Source organism: Gymnoscopelus microlampas (genome assembly GCF_963454915.1).
Source record: "Gymnoscopelus microlampas genome assembly, chromosome: 23".
Classification (NCBI taxonomy): Eukaryota; Metazoa; Chordata; class Actinopteri; order Myctophiformes; family Myctophidae; genus Gymnoscopelus; species Gymnoscopelus microlampas.
In genome coordinates this window covers 4,595,998-4,614,542 of record NC_139960.1, presented here as the reverse complement: position 1 = coordinate 4,614,542, position 18,545 = coordinate 4,595,998, and the positions used below count along the sequence as shown (strand labels likewise).

General features: G+C 39.5%; 1 protein-coding gene across 4 annotated transcripts; it reads left to right on the top strand.

Moving 5' to 3' along the window:
- The first annotated feature begins 281 nt into the window (after positions 1 to 281).
- On the top strand, positions 282 to 15,469 carry il17ra1a (interleukin 17 receptor A1a). Of its 4 annotated transcripts, XR_014600243.1 has the most exons (15): positions 282 to 584; positions 1,351 to 1,375; positions 2,116 to 2,262; positions 2,611 to 2,738; positions 3,318 to 3,444; positions 3,834 to 3,881; positions 4,656 to 4,813; positions 7,137 to 7,211; positions 8,113 to 8,185; positions 8,494 to 8,637; positions 9,587 to 9,900; positions 10,649 to 10,900; positions 11,221 to 11,582; positions 12,055 to 13,400; positions 14,003 to 15,469. XR_014600243.1 is itself a non-coding variant. In XM_084050256.1 (14 exons), exons 1-14 carry the CDS (start codon positions 462 to 464, stop codon positions 12,620 to 12,622), a joined length of 2,526 nt encoding a protein of 841 aa, XP_083906382.1. In that variant the 5' UTR covers positions 282 to 461; the 3' UTR covers positions 12,623 to 15,469. The 4 variants fall into 4 exon arrangements, 3 of the variants coding, with proteins under 3 accessions (XP_083906382.1, XP_083906380.1, XP_083906381.1); XM_084050256.1 differs by having other exon boundaries at positions 8,512 to 8,637; positions 12,055 to 15,469; XM_084050254.1 differs by having other exon boundaries at positions 12,055 to 15,469.
- The last annotated feature ends 3,076 nt before the right edge of the window (positions 15,470 to 18,545 follow it).

The window sequence follows — 18,545 nt, the reverse complement described above, 5'->3', positions numbered from 1 at the left end:
TGGGGGTAACGCCCATATAATACTAAGGAATAACTCATGAATCATTCGCTCAAGGAAGGAGTGGGTTTAGCGCAGAATCTGGTTTCACTTTCTTAAGAAAAAGTCCCACGCGTCCGAAAATAGCAGATCTACAAGCTCACAATGCGTCGCGGTAGCAACGCGTTGTGAGCTTGTAGATCTGCTATTTTCGGAGAGCACCACCGCGGTACGGTGGAGTAAACATCACGCACTTACCGTAAATATGGGTGAAATTTGCATACGGACCAGGAAATACACTGCACTTTAAACCAAGCCTCCCACACAATGACATCTATCTATGCGACAGGTGTGCTCTTATTAGAATCTATCTGAAATGTTTTAATCTTATTCTTTTAATTTTAATCGTCACATTTCATTCGGCAGGTAGACAAACAGGGCCTATTTTATTTGTGAATGATGCATACTGTAAATAATGAGTGAAAATGAAACTTCGTACACCTGGAGACGTGCTGCTGGTTCTCCTGTTGTTGTTGTTGCCCTGTCTGTTGCACTGCGCGAATATCTTAGATCATGGGCCTGATGATCCTCCCAGCTGTACACAGGAGGTAAGCATTTAAAACAGGGAAAGAGAGTGCTTTAATGTGTGAATATTCTGTCATGGAACGATCTGTGTGAAACTGCAAAAAAAAAAAAAAGGTAAAAAAAAAGAAAAGAACACAGAAAGAGAGTTTACTTTTTGTTGGGTTAGTTTTAGTATTTTTTCCTTATTTATTTATTATGTACAAGCTTAACATAATTACCTGGTGGATATTCTTTGAATAGGTTGACAGTTACTTTGGTGTAGGCTGTAACGGATACAGGATAGGTGGGCACATCCATCTGGGCACCTCGATGTAAAATTGTCCATTTTGTCCAAAATGTTAAAAAATTAAATATTTGAAAAATGGTCTTAAGTAAAGTAAAGTATAAATGATCAGAACATGCTTAAACATTTGACAATTAAGGTCTAATATTTCTACAGTTGCTACAAATTGCTACAAAACCTGTATATCCAGTCATTTTGGGGCATCAACAAGAAGTGGAAGGATAAAAATTAAGTCTAATAATGATGTACCGTGCATGTTCACATCATGTATACTTTACATTACTTAAGACCATTTTTTAAAAATATTTTATTTTTCAACATTTTGGACAAAATAGCCAATTTTACATCGAGGTGCCCAGATGTCCCTACTGCCCACCTGTCCTGTTACCGCTGTAACTATGAGTCCAACTTCTTTAGCAGTAAGGTTATCTAGATGTTATTTGACTTTTTCATTTTAATATTACTTTGCTCTTGTGTTCTCAACTTCTCATGGTATGTTTTCATAGGGTCTGGGGTGTAAAGTCACAACAGGTGAGTACATACAGTAGGCTACTTACTGTACATTATTCATTTCCTTGAATGAGATCATCTATTCTTCTATTCTGTATTTCAACGTTTTGTATCTTGTATACACTCACTAAGCTTGTGTTCCAGTTTTGTCTGCTCATTTATTTATTTGTTTTTGATTGATTATCAAGTATAAAGACACAACCCCACATAAACCTCACCCTCGCCGGAAAAAAGAAAAAGAGTAGTAAATAATTTAACATAAAATTGGAATTAGAAATAAAATTGATTGAAAAGGGTGAAATTAACCTTAGTAAGATTAAGGGGGTTTAGCATATTCAAATCATACGTTAACCAGACAATAGTACAGTACAATTGATAACACATCCTTGACCCAATTTGTGAATGATGGAGGTTTATCAGATTTCAAATTGCGGAGAATAAGCCTCTGGGCTATAAGTGAAGAGAATGCTATGAAGGAGAGGTAACTGGTGCATCAATGATTTATTTGTTTTTAAGCACTAGCATTTTCCCCCACTTATCCTGTAGCCTATGAGTTCTCTCTCAGCTGATTGGTTGGATGAAATTGGTATCCCAACTCTAAAATGTATAAGTTGTTTACTAAAGAGCTGGAGAGTCGGGGGAGACCCCTGTTACTGAACAAACACTATATAGCAAAGATTACTGTGGGAATATAGAGCTCACTCATTTTACCAGAAGTTATCACTTACAGCATGTTTTAACATCTTTGGTGTTTATTGCAGGTAACTGCATGGACCCTGAATGGCTAATTAGAAGAGATTACACTCCAAATGCCCCAGAGGGTTTAAAAGTTGAGGTGGACACACGTCAAGACAAAAACGGACACATTCAGCCAGTGCTTGTGGCACAATGGAAACTGAAAGATGACGGTATGTTGGTTGTGTGTGAATTGCCCAGATTAACCACTTCCCTATATACCGTAGCCTACTTCGTTTACCGCAGAACCCTATACACTATTATTATTGCTGCTGTTATTGCTATGGCTATTTTTTCTTGTTATTGCTGTGATTATAGTTGTTACTATTGTGTTGTTGTTGCTTGTAGACTATCTCTCTCGCTCTCCCTCTCGCTCTCGCTCTCCCTCTCCCTCTCCTCTCTCTCTCTCTCTCTCTCTCTCTCTCTCTCTCTCTCTCTCTCTCTCTCTCCCTCTCCCCTCTGGAAGAGAAAAGGACATTCTTATCATCTTGAAGTTTTGACCTGTTCTGATTGACCCACAGGAAGCATAAGGTATCTGAATGCCACCGAGCTTCACGTCCTTGTCACAGCGACCAATCAGCAGCTTTGTATTCGGTATTCTTTCCTAGACCTTCCCTTACGTATGAGGAACCCTTTGTCAGAGCAAAAGGTGGGTACACGTCTATCTTGTGGACATGTTATTTCTAAATTTCAAGGCAGGCGTCTTTTATTGAATCTGTTCAGGGTCCATACTAGTTTTTCATCAGTGGTATATGAAAACTAGGGGGTATTTCACTTCTTGGATAATTTTAACGTCTCCTCTGGCTTGTGTGTGCACACCAGACAGTTTTTTAAGTTGCTTGATTCAATATTTAGATATTTGATATTCATTTTTATCAGACACGCCTTCTTCCTTTATAAACCCATTGCAACTTCAAACTCCACTTTAACCATGTTAGACTCATTGAAAACACTGATCTGATCTGGTGACTGATATTTTCCTTCTAATGCATGTGAGGGGGCCCTGTTATTTATTTAATTTATTACAATTATTTTATTTATATCCCATAGTAATGCACAGATGAGATAATGGGATTAACAGAAATGTGTTCGCTTTCAGTCCACCATTTAAACTACAAGATCCTATTAAGAAAAATGCACATACTCATATAAGTAAAGTAAATTAAGTAAAGTACTTGAGTTACTATACTTTCCACCACTGCTAATGATTATTTTTGTTTTGTTTTAGTGGAATTTCTCTGCAGATGTGGTGGTGGTTGACCCTGGTGAGACATACTGGGTGTCTGTCTTTAACATCCCCAAGCCAGAGCTGGCTCACACCTCTTATGACGTTCGCACAGAAGTCACTGTTCCAAGTAAGTAACCCACAGCAGTGCTTCCCAAACATCTTCATGTCAATGAAGGACCCCCAAAAATAATAACACATTTGGCCGTAGACAACCATTTGAAAATATTTTGTGCCAGGAAGAGAAGATTTGTCAACATGAAAAAAAAAAACAGATCTACAAGTTATTTTTGGATAGCCAAAGTATACATTAGGGTTACAGTAGACTGTTTAAACTGTTCCTAATTTTGCTGGGGATCCCCTGGAACCCTCTAAAGGACCCCTGGGCGTCCCCGGACCCCACTTTGAGAACACACATATCCTATAGTACTTTCTCATTATTGTCTTGCAGCAGCTGTGTGTTTGAGTCAGTATGAGTTGTATTAACAGAGACACTGTTCTGATTCTCTATCAACTCAGGTTGTCGAGATCCCAAGATGAAGGGAACCGAACCTTGCGTAATGAGCGGTAAGTAACAATGCTATAATTTCCCTTATTCTAGTGATACTGTTCATAAATTATATACTTTATAGACAATTGTGGAGTTGAATGAACTGACAGAGTTAACAGTGTGGGATGCAGTGATCATTTTGACAGCAAATTGTTTTTCTCATAGTCTTTTGAATAGAATTCCATTTAGTTTTAGTCATATTTGAGTTATCTGAAATGTTTTAGTTTTAGTCTAGTTCTAAAAGTTGACTAAATGTCATACGATTTTAGTCGACTAAATCTACAGTTGATTTAGTCGACTAATCTTTATTTTGGCAGGCCTTGATGGCTTCGTAATGCCTGATTTATACTTAGCTGTGTGCCGAAAATAGCCGATCTACAAGCTCACAACGCATCTGTGACATGTTGTGAGCTTGTAGATCGGCAATGTTTGAGTGCAACATCCGTGCGCAACCAAACATAAAATTACTTAGCATTTTCCTCTAGTTTTTATTTATTGGTGAAATTTCTCTTTATATTTAGTCATAGTTGTAGTCATCCTAGCTTAGTTTTTAATTACTTTTTATTTACTTTTCGTCTGGGAAAAAAGGAAGTCGACAAACGTTTTTCGTCATAGTTTTAGTCGACGAAATTAACACCGGTGGGATGCAGTGAGACGTTGGTATTTGTTAATGCAGCAAAGTCTTTGAAAGCCTAACACATTTTTGTACACTCAGCGTAAAAAACAATAAATAACACAAAAAAAAAACTGAAATGTGACTCACAGTGACTCATTGCCGTTTGTTGACACAGGAAGTCTTTGGAAGCCCAACACAACGCTGGAACTTTTGAGTGAAAACCAGAGCAGCAGACCCACGCTGGCTGTAAGCTTCAAAACCGATGAACTCTCCGAGAAATACCTGGTGCTGGTTCAATGCTCTGGCTCTATGGAACATAAGGAAGTGTTCAAGGTGAGAGAGGACACAATGTTGGAACCAGAGCCCAGACACACTGTCATGTGCATGTCGCATAGCGATGCTGTCGGGTGGAAGCCCTGTATGTCCAAAGCTGTTACTATTCAGGAAAAGGAAAAAATAACCTGTGTTCCAGTGGATCCAATGTAGTCATAAGCTCTTCTTAATACTTTTTCCATTTGTTAAATATTTATAAAACTAACAGACAGACTCCTGTGACCCCTTTCACTTGAAAAATGTATTAAAAACAGAAGCTCTTCAAAATAGCAGCTTCTAGCTCACAACGTGTCACGTCGCTGTGAGCTGTGAGCTTATAGATCGGCTATTTTTGGTACTTTTGTGTGACACTGTAGTATGACGAAGTAGGCATTAATTTACCCAAAAAAACGTAACATTTGGAGATACAAGCAACGATAGTAGATCTGCTACTTTTGAAACATTTTGAAAATGTGTGCAAATCTTTGAATATATATCATTTTAAAGCGAACATTTTTAACTCAAATCTTTGCTTCTGGGGGTCCTGGAACAAAATATTTTGAGATGGGGGTCCGCAGCCAAATACAATTTCGGGGGTCCTTTTGACATGAAAAAGATTGAGAACCACTGATATAGCAACATTAGTTTTTTAGAAAACAGTTAGGCTTCAGGTCTTACCGTCTTAATGGGTTAATGTAGAAAAGAAGACCCTGTTGAGTGTGCCTAGGACCTTTGTGTTTCACTATAGTATTGAGAAATGGCATTAAGTATCGTTGTTTTTTTTATATACCAGTATCACATCAAAGTTTACATTTCTCATGACAACCCTACTTCCTGTGTTCAAATGTAGGCTAATAGGCAAAGCTGTATCTCACGAAGAAGACAAGTGTAGTTGTTCCTCTTTAGAGACCTGACCTAGAAACGTGTATTTACTGTAGATTCAGCATCCTGTGCTGTTTTGACCCAGATTCCTTTCTTCAACACAAGGACTAACTCGAGGTTGTTTCTTCCGTTCACATGGCAACAAAAGAGGCTCATTATATTTCTGGAACGGTCAAACGTATGCATCTCGGAAGTCAGAGAGACATCTTAATGACCTTTCATGTTACAGTACATATTTTCCACCTAGTCAGTGATGCATTACTAGGTAGACCACAATATCCCCCACATCCTGTTGTGGCGCTACAGTTGAATCAGTGAAGACTGATTCTTGTAGCCGGAGGCAACAGAAAAGAGTTTTACATTGCATGATGTCCCAATCTAAAATGAATGTGTTCAAATGAGTGTATAGCTCTATATTCTGATAGTAATCATTGCTATAGTATAGTGTTTGTTCAGTAACATGTCTCTCCAGCTCTTTAGTAAACAGAAAATACATTTTCAGGTCAGGAGGATACCAATCTTATCCAATCAGTCAGGAGAGAGAACTCATACAGAATAGACTAGAGGATGAACAAGTGAAATTGGAAGTGATGACTCAAAGAAATGAGCAGACAAAATTGGAACTGGAACAGGAACACTATAAATTGAAGCTGATAAATGGGTAATTGGTTGAAATTGGCAATCCACTGCAAATGTACTTTCTGTTTATTAAAGAGCTAGAGAGAAAGGGAGTTCGTCCCTTTTTATGAACAAACACTCTATAGCAATTATGACTTTCAGAATATAGAGCTTTAACATTTTAACAAAACACGTTTTGCTTAAATCAAAGAATATCACTATCCTACCTTTAACTCTGAGAGGGTACAGATGGAACCAAATTGACCCGTAAGGGTCCATTTGATTTCATTTGTACCCTCTCAGAGTTACATTGCAAACCCACAGACCCAAACATTTTGACCACTTTTAGTCCACAGACCCAGAGTTGAGGAGTAGTGTCTTATTTACAGCTCCATAGATTTTCTATTTTTTTTAGACTCTGCAAGTTTAATTTCTTGATTCAGGACTGATGTGATCAGCGTTCAGTCTGAACAGCCGGGTAATCAGTTTTTGGCATCAAAATGACATCTCAGTTCTCTGGTTTCTCACTGTAGCTGGAAGATTATCATGACCACACATCGCTGGCCTGTGTACACAGTCAAATCCTCTGTGTAAATTTAACTAAGGGTCCGCTTGGGTCCATTTTACACTCTCACAATTGAATTAAGACTGAGGTTTTTACTCGTTACTGGATAACAGACATAACTTCATCAGTTGTATACTGTATCAGCTGATATCAATATTAGGACAAAGCTACCACTTTATGCTTGGTGCTTTCAATATTATCTAAAGCTATATCATTTATCATGCACGTCATGCAATAGTTTCACATGCGTCGTTAAGTCTTGACGACTCTCTTCCCCAGAAAAACGAGACGTCACTGACTGTAAAATTCCAGCTCGGGGATTGGCCAAGAAGCTGCTGTGTTTTTGACGTTGAGGTAAGTGCTTCCTGTCATCATTCTAAATTGCTTGTTTGCTGTTTGGTTGAGCCGTTAGGCTTGGCTGTTTTTGAAAACAAAGAGTTAGCCCAGAACCTTCCAGAACATGAAACTTTCCAGAGCCAGTGGAGTTCTGACCCTGGGATGTTTTATTGTTTACGTTTCTATTATTGCCACCGCCATCCCTGAAGGGGAGCAGCAGCACAGCTTTCTCCTCCCATTGGTTCCCACAACTCAGGGTTAGCAACAAATGTAAGTTGCTATATACTGTACATAGCAACAGGAACCCTAAAAGGGGTTTCCGTCCTGAAAGATATAGTTACAAATAGGGGTTCCCGCCCAAAATGGGTTAAATGGAAACAAATCCAGAACCCGAGATATACGTAACACGACACACTTGTAAGTAAGTAGGTCGGAGACAGCCTTATTGTCAGTATCAGCTGAGAACGTGGGAGTCTCGAGCTCTATCCATGTTTCAATGTGCTAGTCCAGGGACCCTGAGAGTCCCTGGACCCTACGCTAAACCACTGGGAGATGGATTGCTGAGGTGGAGCGCAACACCTACCTGACAGCAACACCTCCCAGTACTTACCGCACAACTTGCAGCACCCAAGCCGTGCTACTCATTATGCTGAGTTGGCGGTGCCCAGGATCGAACCCATGACCGGAACTTGTGTTCCAAGGCTCTACCGACAAAGCTACCCGGACACAAATTCAAGCTGTGCCTGACCATTACTACTACTGCTACTCATCTCTTTCATAATTATGTTATTTCTTTGTAACAGGTCTGTTGATGCAATCCAACATTTTCTCTTGAATGTAGGCCCTGAAGTCATACTGTATGTGACTTAATGTTACCTTCAAGTCAGTGGTAACAGCACCCGTTTTATTTGCCTTGCAGATCGCACCATTCTTCCCCCACTGTGGCAATGACTGTGTCCGGCGGAGAGGGAGGCCTTTAAATATATGCCGTGGTATGTGTGTGTATGCGTGTGTGTCCGGGGGGGGTCCAGAAATTGTGAAAATAGCAGATTTACAAGCTCACAACGTGACGTGTTGAGAGCTTGTTGATCTGCTATTTTCACCATATTTGAAATAGGACTTAAGTAGTTAATTCATATTGTAATTTATTTCCCATCCTAGAAATGTTGTAGAGTCAAAATAACAATATTTGTATTCAACACAAAATACTCAAGTAAAATAAAGATACTCAAAAAGATTACTCCAGGGTACAGTACTCAATCAAATGTACTTTGTTACTGTCCAACGTTGGTTTTCATGGACCTCTGCTCTGCCTCAGTGAAAAGTGTGCCACGAACAAAGACCACTCCTGGAGCCGCTCCCTACTACTGGTCCTTTGCAGTCGTAGCAGTGTTGCTTTGTGCTCTCCTGGGTTTCCTGTATACCCGCAGGAGACCTCACAGAGGTTAGTACAATCTACAGCAGTGGTTCTCAAAGTGGGCTCAATCCTTTAAAGGATTCCAGGGGGTCCCCAGTGATGCAACGCGTTGTGAGCTTGTAGATTGGCTATTTTAAAAAATTCTAGAAAACATTTGACTTATTTTGAATGTTTTTTTTTATATATATCAACACAAATCTTGTATCGGGGTCCCTGGCTCAAAATCATTTCAGAGGATCATGCGCGGACAAATACATATTATTTTGGTTTGCGAACCACTGGTCTACAGTATTTTCAACTGTCTCTCTGTATACTTTTAGAACTTTACCTTTATCCTGTCCTTGTTAATTCAATCATATTATTAATCTGTTTCTCCATGACTCTGATATGTGTTATGAAAGGTTACTGTTAGACATATTATAAAAAACATTAAAGGTGCTGTAATTTATTTTATGTTATTTTATTTTTTACCATAGCTCTATATTTCAGGAGAGAGAACTCATACAGTATACACTAAACAAGTGAATTTGATGAAGAAAAAGAGCAAACATAATTGGAACAGTAACAATAGAAAATTGAAGTTGATAAATGTGTTCTATCTCCTGATTGGATGAAATTGGTATCCCACCTGAAAATATATTTTCTGTTTATTCAAGAGCTGGAGAGACGGGAAGAAAGACCCCTGTTATTGAACAAACACTATATTATATACAGTAGCAACCACAATCCCTTATAACTGCACCTTGCATTATATATCGTCATCGTCACTCTGTCAGGTGGAAACCATTATGTCCAAAACTGTTACTTTTCAGGACTAAAATTCAAAAATAGCAAAAGTAGCAGATCTGCTACTTTTGATACTTTTGTGTGACGCTGTAGAATGATCAAGTAGGGCATTAATTTACAACAAAAAAACATTCTCTGCCTGATAGCAACGATATCAAATCTCTCCTGCTACAACTGTGGCTTATTATAGGCCAGCCTGATCTCCACAAGCCTCTGGTCGGAGTTGAGGAGCCGAGTCTGCCCAAACAACCTCCCAAGGTGCTGGTCATCTACTCCCAAGACCACCGTCTGTACAGGGACGTGGTGCTGAAGCTGTGCGCCTTCCTGAAGGCCAAGTGTGGCGCGGAGGTGCTGGTGGACCTCCTGGACTCGGCCGGCCTGGGCACCGTGGGCCCCATGCGCTGGCTGCAGTGGCAGAGGCAGCAGCTCACCGCCCCCTCCGACAAGATGCTGGTCCTCTGCTCGCCCGGCGTTCAGGCCAAGTGGAGAGCCATGTGCGGCCAGGTACGGAGGGGGGGCTGCAGCTATCCATTCTTTTCTTGGTGATGATTCTGTCTTTTTCGATTGATAGGATAATCGATAAGCACATTTATTAATATGTATTTTTTAGATTGTTCTATTTATCAGTTAGTCAATGAACCCATTAAAACCGGGAAAGAATCTTTGTCATTTTGGATTTTAGCTATATAGCACACTGGTTTGCTATTTTTGAGGAATCTTGAACATTTGTATTTTTCATCTTTTTCATTTTGGGGCGACCTTGACAAGAAAAAGTTTGAGAACCACTGTTATAGCAACAGAAGTTTTTCAGAAAACATATCCCTATTCTGGGGGGAACAGTAGCCAAAAATAGCAGATCTCACAACGCTCAGAAAGCTCACAACGTTTTGATGCCTTGTGAGCTTGTAGATCGGCTATTTTTGGCGATTCAGGTCCGATTTAACTCAGGTCCATTTTAGTAAGGCTAGAGGGTTTAATTGGGTAAGCCCTTACAGTATACTAAGCCACACAACAGTGTCATGCAAAATAGTGAAACTAGGAGGTCTACAATCTCAAGCTGTGAGCTCATATCTAGTAAATTAGTTTCACAATTTTTGACAAATGTTTTTTAACATTGTCTTTTTTCTATAATGGCAAAATTAGGGATTGATTATTAATCGATTCTTTTATAAAATGATCTATTATCGATTGGTTAGTTATTTTTTGTAATCGATTAAACGTATTAGTTCACTGTTGCATACCCTGTGTCCAGGGCCGGGTGATGCTGAGAGAGGACGTGCTCTCTCCCACAGACGACATGCTCATCCCCTTCCTCAACCTGCTCCTGCCGGACATGCACCAGGCCGCCCCCCTGGGCAAATACATGGTGGCCTACTTTGACGACATATGCGGCGAGGGGGACGTGCCGTCGGTTTTTGACCTCGGGGTCAAGTACAAGCTGATGAAGCATTTCGAGGAGCTGTATTTCCGCATTCTGGACATTGAGAAGTACCAGCCAGGTCAGGTGAGCAGGGCCGCCCGCCGCTGTCAAACATCTTCTGACAGTGCTTATTCTATTTGTTACTTTTTTTGATTAAGCTTTTTTAGATTATAAAGAATTAACATATTATCAGTGTGAAAAAGTAAGTGTGAAAAATGTCTAATAGTTTTTTATAATCGACTAAATAGATTCATTTGATTCCACTTAAGCCCTATTTTATACTTTGGCTTACAATGTTGTAGAGTAAAAAAAAATGTCTACAAACTCACCGCACACACCGGAAGCTTGTAGATCTGCTATTTTCGCTGTTTTTGATATTTTGATTAACTGCTGCATGCCTACAGATCAACCACATCCAGGGCGTCGGCGGGGACGAGTACTTCAACTGTCCCTCGGGCAGAGACCTGAGGAACGCCGTTGAGAGCTTTCAGGCCTACCAGTTGGAGAATCCCGATTGGTTTGAGACGGAATGCGTGGCGAGCGAGGAGGAAGCGGTCGCCGAGTCCAATGCCCTCATCGAGCGGCCCCAAATCCCTCCGGTCCTAGAGTGTGTTCCCCTCTTCAGAGAAGGACCCCCCGTCTACGTTCAGGACATAGAGCTCCATCAGAACTACAGCAGCGTTCACGTCCTGACGCCCGAGGTCAACCCGGAGCGCCACATGGCTTCGGTGGTGGAGCTGCAACCGAGGCTCAACTCGGAGTGCCGGTACGTAGACCCCACTGCGCGGTCACTTCCCACATTGCATTTAAGATAATGTCTAGAGCCATTTCCGCTTGGGTTAGAGGCACCTCTACTGCTGAGTTCTGAATTCTGAAAACTTGGTGAATGGTAAGGAGGTCGAATATAGTTTTGAGCTATAGCCTTTTTTCTTTTTCTTAATTTCTAATAGTTCTGGGCTTTGGCTCAGCGCATACAGTTTACAGGTGCAACAGTCGATTATAGAAAATAATCGTTTCTTACTTAACATCTCAAAATAAATTGATAACTAGTGAAAATAGCCAATCTACAAGCTCACAATGCTTTGTGATGGGACATGTTGTGAGCTTGTCGTTCTTTTTTGCATAAAACACGTTTCTCGCTCATTCGATTAATCGAAGAAGTAATGGAGTTGCAGCCCTAAAACTGTTTATCGACCATCAAAGAATTTTAGCTGACGGATCCAATCGTTCCTTTTCAGACAATCTTTTCTTCTGAATGCGGTCACCCCAGCGGGAGTCCTGGAGGATCATGTGAGTCCTTACAGCCAGCACGCAGAGCCTTTGTACGTGGCAGAGCCTGTGCTGAGCAAGCCACCGTGGCCGACAGAGAACTGGCCCCACCTCGACGAAGGCCCTCTCGTCCTAGCACGCCGGTGTCTTGCCGCGGACGAGGACGAGGCTCTCCTCTCGCCTCCGAACCAGCCCTCGGCCGAGGCTCTACAGAAACTGGCGGCCCTGCAGCAGTCGCTCGGGTTCAGCGTTGCGGGGATGCCCTCGGTAGCGGAGGAAGTGGAATACCTCCCTTCCCTAGAGTATGCTCGCTGCAGCCAGCCAGTCGAGATGGACGAGGTGGACGGTAAGCTTCTGGAGCCTTCCAGGAAGGGCCCAAGCAGTGGTTCTGACCAAGGATACATCTCCAAGATGTCTACCCAGCCAGATTCCCCCTGTGGAGGAAAGGGTGAAGACCCATTGTTGGCCCTGGTAAGGCTGCAGGAGGAGCTCTTTCAGAAGAATCACGGCTACACTGGGATGTTTGAAATGGCTTAGGAACAGTGGTGGACAAAGTACTCAGCCCCAGTACTTGAGTCAAAGTATAGATACTCCTGTTCGGATATTACTGAACTGCAAGTGAAAGTTGCTCAATCAAATTTGCACTTGATTTAAAGAGCTGGAGTAGCCGATTTGCTTTTTGCTAGCTTTTTTTTTTTTCAGAAGTACAAATTACAAAGAACATTTTCTTTTTCATATTGATGCAAATGCGAAATGTAGAAATTCAAAGTCGTTTCAGAAAAAGAAGATTGTGAAAATAGCAAATCTACAAATTCATAGCACATTGTGAACTTGTAGATCTTTTATGTTTTTTTCACTTCCCTAACTCCATTCCCAAACCTTTTAATAATTACTTTCAAATAAATTCACAACTACACGTTGTTCACCCTCCCCTTTACCGTACTAATCATGGGGAATTTTGCCTCAAATACAGACGTAGGCCTATTAAACTTTGGGACAAGCATTCTATTGGCTCACAACTATCTTCACTTAATTCATATGAGAGTAATCAGCAGTATGGCTTTGGTATCCTGTATAATCATGTATGTGTCAACCATGTTGGCTAAATTGTCATTACTAGTAATCGTGTAATTTGTAATCAGGCTTAAGCATGCATGTCAACCATGTTGGCAAATTTGTAATTTGCAATGTAATCATGTCTCCTGTAATCATATAATCATGCAAGACATGCATGCCAACTACGGTATGTTGGCTTATTGTCATTTGCAATCATGTTGTTAAAGCCCTATGGGGCCTCATTTTGTGTGGGTTTTTTGTCTCCGCCAGGAGAGTTTGTTTTCACTTTCCGTCAGCCAAGCAAACATTGGTCGAGCCTCACGTGACACTTGACAATACGGTGAAATAGTGTGATCTGATTGGCTAGTGACATATAACGGGCTATAAATACATGTGTCACTTTGAAAGAGTCTTTGCCTCTTTCAAAGTGAGGTAAGACAGGAATAATCACTAAATGGCTGAGAAATGGCGGATACTGTAACAATTGGATAGGACACTTACACAGACAGGACAGATAGGACACTTACACAGACAGGACGGATAGGACACTTACATAGACAGGACGGATAGGACACTTACATAGACAGGACGGATAGGACACTTATACAGACAGGACGGATAGGACACTTATACAGACAGGACGGATAGGACACTTATACAGACAGGACGGATAGGACACTTATACAGACAGGATGGATAGGACAGTTATACAGACGGATAGGACACTTGTGTCATGTTACTATGACACAGTAACATGTTCTATTTTTTGTAAGAATTAGAACTTAAGAATTAGAACATTCCCAACATTCCCAACACAAGTCTGCTGGCGGAGACTTGTGCTCCGAGGAGCACTTTTTCTAGTTTGTACTGTTTTCAGTGCCCCTTGGTAATAGGCTCTATTCACAGCAGCCATATTATGAAGACATTCACAGGTGTTACCAATGATACTAATGATGAAGGCTCTGTTCCATTCTGGTCAAAAAGAGTCAGGGTGCTAATATTGTGCATGTTGGCCCACTGGAAACACCAGTGGGTCTACAGTTGGGACTTGCAAGGACCCTCATGGGCTTCCAAATGGCCCCTTACAGGTGTGTAACTCTGAGAGTGTACAAATGGAACCAAATGGACCCGTAAGGGTCCATTTGGTTCCATGTGTACACTCGTGGAAACCACTGTGCTAGACTAAATGGAACAGAGCCTGCATTAGTATCATTGGTAACACCTGTGAATGTCTTCATAATATGGCTGCTGTGAATAGAGCCTATCAAAGGGTGGAGTGGCCTTTTTTGTATCTAGCATTCATTCCTGTTTGCTGTGTCTGTAGGCTGTGTGCCATATCTTATGCTTGGTGCTTAATGTCTTATATCAACGCACTTGGTTACTGAGATCATATGGGTAGAGGCCTTGTATGAGCCCTTTGGGCTTCTTGCCTCCTCCTGGTGCTCTTCTTTTTAAAGATTTGTGTAGACATTTTGTGCTGCTTTTACAACTGTGCTAAATCAAAGTCAAAACAAACTTTCTAGCACTTACTTTCTTCACATCCGCCTCTCATTACACAACACAAAAGCCACATTACACAGTACTTCAGATTTATTGAATCTTTCAACCACACAATAGTCTGTTGTACATCGACAGTACATTGATTTGATTACATTGATACGGATACATCACACACATTTCTTTTTACAGGTGGAATTTTCTTTCTGTAAACAATATAGCATTACTTCCCCTGTAAACAATTTTGGGAGAAAATGATGGTCCATATCAGGCCATAGAAAAGTATTAGCTTTGCACACAACCTGTGTTTTCTCGTTCTTGACAAATAAGGAACATTGTTTAATCTATATCTGTGTCCAGGAAAACCATGTCCTTTGGTAGAGTGTATGTGATGATACCCGGTGATTGGTCATATAGTTAATATTAGGGCTGGGCAACATATATCGATCTTGTGACAATGTGACTTGTGTGGGATTTTGGATAAAGTAATATTGTGATGTCTTTTCCTGGTTTTAATCACTAAAGCCTTATTCCATACTTATTATTTCAAACTTGTCGAAGATTTGCAAAAAATAACAAATAGGCCATCCTCAAGCTTTCAACATGTTGCATCGCAATGCCTTGTGAGCTCGCAGATCGGCTATTTTGGAAAAATAATGTCGAAAATTGATAGTGTGGTCAAGATATCCATTATCAAGGTATTTGGTCAGAAATATTATTCTATTAGATGTTGATAATATCGCCCAGCCCTGGTTTATAGGCCCACTATATAGACAGAAAAAATAGCATTTATACATTTTTTGTAAATAAAACATCCTGGCTGTGATAGAATTGTCTGGTAAGCCTCTCGTCTCTAATTCCATGAACTCTTATGCTCTTCCACAGAGGAACCTCTCAGTATGCAAACTAGAGCTGTAGGCCGATACAGCTTGTCTTAATACAATCTGTTGTCTGATATGACACTTTTAACTGTTTGTATGGGTGCTCAATTCACTAATATATGAGCATTCATTTGTTTTCCCAAACTGAAGACTTTGATATTTTCTAGTATCACTGAGGTCTGTCATTCCAGTAATAAGAATTTTATGTTTTCCAATCTAATAAGATTGGAAAATGGTTCCAAAAATGCCATATCGGCCAGGCTCTTTTGCAAACACTTATAGGCATATGAAAAAGTATATATATATATATATATTTGTATTTTAACTATAAAATATTTGGCATGTTATGATAAACATCAAACAAAAACAAAAGCCATTCTTCTATTTCATTGTGCAATCAATTTAAGAAGAAAAAAAAAGACCATGGAGTTATAAAACATTCACTAAGGAGCAACATATTGACTTTTAATGACATCACCACCAGTACTTTTACAGTACTTTAATGACAGCACTGTTGGAACTTGATATTTTTGGTTAAAATGAGTGAACATAATACATTATACCAATTCACTCAACATCTCAAAGTGTGATTTAATGAATTCAAAAGTACTTTTTTTCCCATTTCATGGTCACATTTTACACATCAGACACCATACTTTATTCCTTTGCACAGTGAACATTACTTCACAAATCTAAAAAATAAACATTGCATACATCCTCAAATACCTGCCTGCATATACTGTACGTCAATGGTTCTCAAAGTGCGGCCCGGGTACCCCCAGGGGTCCTTGAAGGAGTTCCAGGGGGTCCCCAGACACATTTGCTAACATAGCATCAAAATCACTTTGACCAATTTAAACCTATTTTATACTATTACTATTTGAAAATAGCTGCTAAATGCAACGCATTGTGAGCTTGTAGATCTGCTATTTTGAAAATGTTTACATTTTGAAAATGTTTACATTTTGAAAATGTTTACACAAATCTTCCCTTATGGGGATCATGTCCAAAATCTTTTCAGAGAGCCAAATTCATTGGGGGTCCTTGACATGAAAATGTTTGAGAACCACTGCAGTACGTTTCCATTGACAATGCATTATGAAAAGATCTGCTTCCCTGGATTCTGTGGTCACACACCTATCGATATGCCAAAGATAAAAGGACTAACATGCAAGTTCCTTTTCGATCACCATTAATCAATACCTTCCTGATAAACACAAAAGGCACATAATCACCTCAGGCCCTCTCTTAAGCCTACTTTAACCTTGGTCACTTGCAAAAAAATAATGAATTTTCAGTGATGGAGGAAGTACTCAGATGTTTTACTTAAGTAAAAGTACAAATACCTCAGTGTATAAATACTTTGTTACAAGTAAAAGTCCTGCATTCAAAATTTGACTATAGTAAAATTACAAAATATACTTAAAGCACCAATGTCAAAGGTACCCATTATGCAGAATGTCAGATTTGAAATATAACATTATTATATTGTAATTATTCATGCATTAGTGTGTGGTTATGTTACAGCTGGTAAAGGATGGGCTTATTTCAACTGCTTTATATACTGCTGGGCAGCTCGTGTCCCCTCCCCTGATTATATCTACCTGTATAATAATACATGCTAATTAATGTGTTGATTATATTTGATATTGTTCATCTGCAAACTAAAGGTATCAAATGCAGCTGATTAAAAAGTACATTTGCTTCCAAAATGTAATGTAGTAAAAGTATGAAGTAGTCGAAATGGAAATACTCAAGTCAAGTAAAGTACAATACTACAATAAGTAAATGTACTTTCCACCATTGCAAATGTTCAACTGAAAAACATGACACGTGGTTAAGTATAAATTAGACAATTAGACTAGCAAAGTTAGAGAAATGCACAGAATCACCTTACTTCCATTAAAGTCACTTCAATAACCAACTTTCACCATACTATGATCTAAATCATTATTTAGGCACTGCAAATAAACCCTACCCTTTAATAGCCATATATTGCACAAAGTCTTAACTGAATATGTCCACCATATTGCACAATGTACTTTAACACAACACTCAAGTGCTTGTTCAGCTATGTTTTTTCCACCACAAAACATGTTTATAAACTTGTAACAGTGGCCTGATCATGGATTATAATAGTGTTGTGATTTTCTTCTTTTTTTAACTTTTGTAACTATTCTTCTGACAATGCAATCACGTGCTGGCCTATTTCTTTCTTTGTACTGTTCTGACCTACTTTAAAAAAAATGATTTGGTGTCAACTGCAGTGTTCTTAGCCATGTAGCCTTAGTATGCCACCATGTTCAATAAAAATAGAACGTTGTAGAGCACCCATGTGTCAGATTATGTGTCTGACTCATCAATCATTGTGATATATAGCCAAATGAAGGGAAGTGACTTTGGACGAAAGTCAAGTTTGATTAATTGAGGTCCGTCTCAGGAAGCTAATATATAAACACTAAGCTAACCAATTATAATTATTATTATTATACTGTCTTTTTTTTTAAAGTAAAACAAAAAGGCTCAGTGTAGGAAAGGGCTGTAGAAAAAGAAAAGTTTGCAATGCACTTTTGAATCATTGCTCATATTAACATTAGCACAGATTTCTACTCTATTCTTGGATTAAGAAATGTCATTTCTGAATCAGCACAGACCAGTTATATCAGACAATACTTTCATCAATATAAAACAATGAATTTACATTGAAAATTGGATCACCAGGAACATGGGTTCTGATATTGCACTTATTCAGTGAAACAAAGGCTACAAGGTCAAAACAGAGTCTACTCTTTAAATTCCATTTAACAGAGTAGACACTAAATTCCATTACTTAAGTGCACGCCGACAATTTACTTCACAGAAGACTTTTAAAACCACAACTTCACAAGGTCCTATATAGCAGTTTTTTTCTTTAAATCTCAGTCTGTCCTACTGCAAGTGTCCGTGGGGCATAATTAAGATTAAGATTAAAATAGCACCTGTTGGAAGGACAGAGGAGTGTCACATTATTCACACTATCCTGTCCT

What these genes read in the sequence shown, in the direction of transcription:
- il17ra1a (XM_084050254.1), top strand. Translation starts at nt 462, where the DNA reads ATGAAACTTCGTACACCTGGAGACGTGCTGCTGGTTCTCCTGTTGTTG. An exon ending in ACCCTTTGTCAGAGCAAAAG is followed by an intron (nt 2,739 to 3,317) that starts GTGGGTACACGT and finishes GTTTTGTTTTAG; the next exon opens with TGGAATTTCTCTGCAGATGT. An exon ending in AACATAAGGAAGTGTTCAAG is followed by an intron (nt 4,814 to 7,136) that starts GTGAGAGAGGAC and finishes TCTCTTCCCCAG; the next exon opens with AAAAACGAGACGTCACTGAC.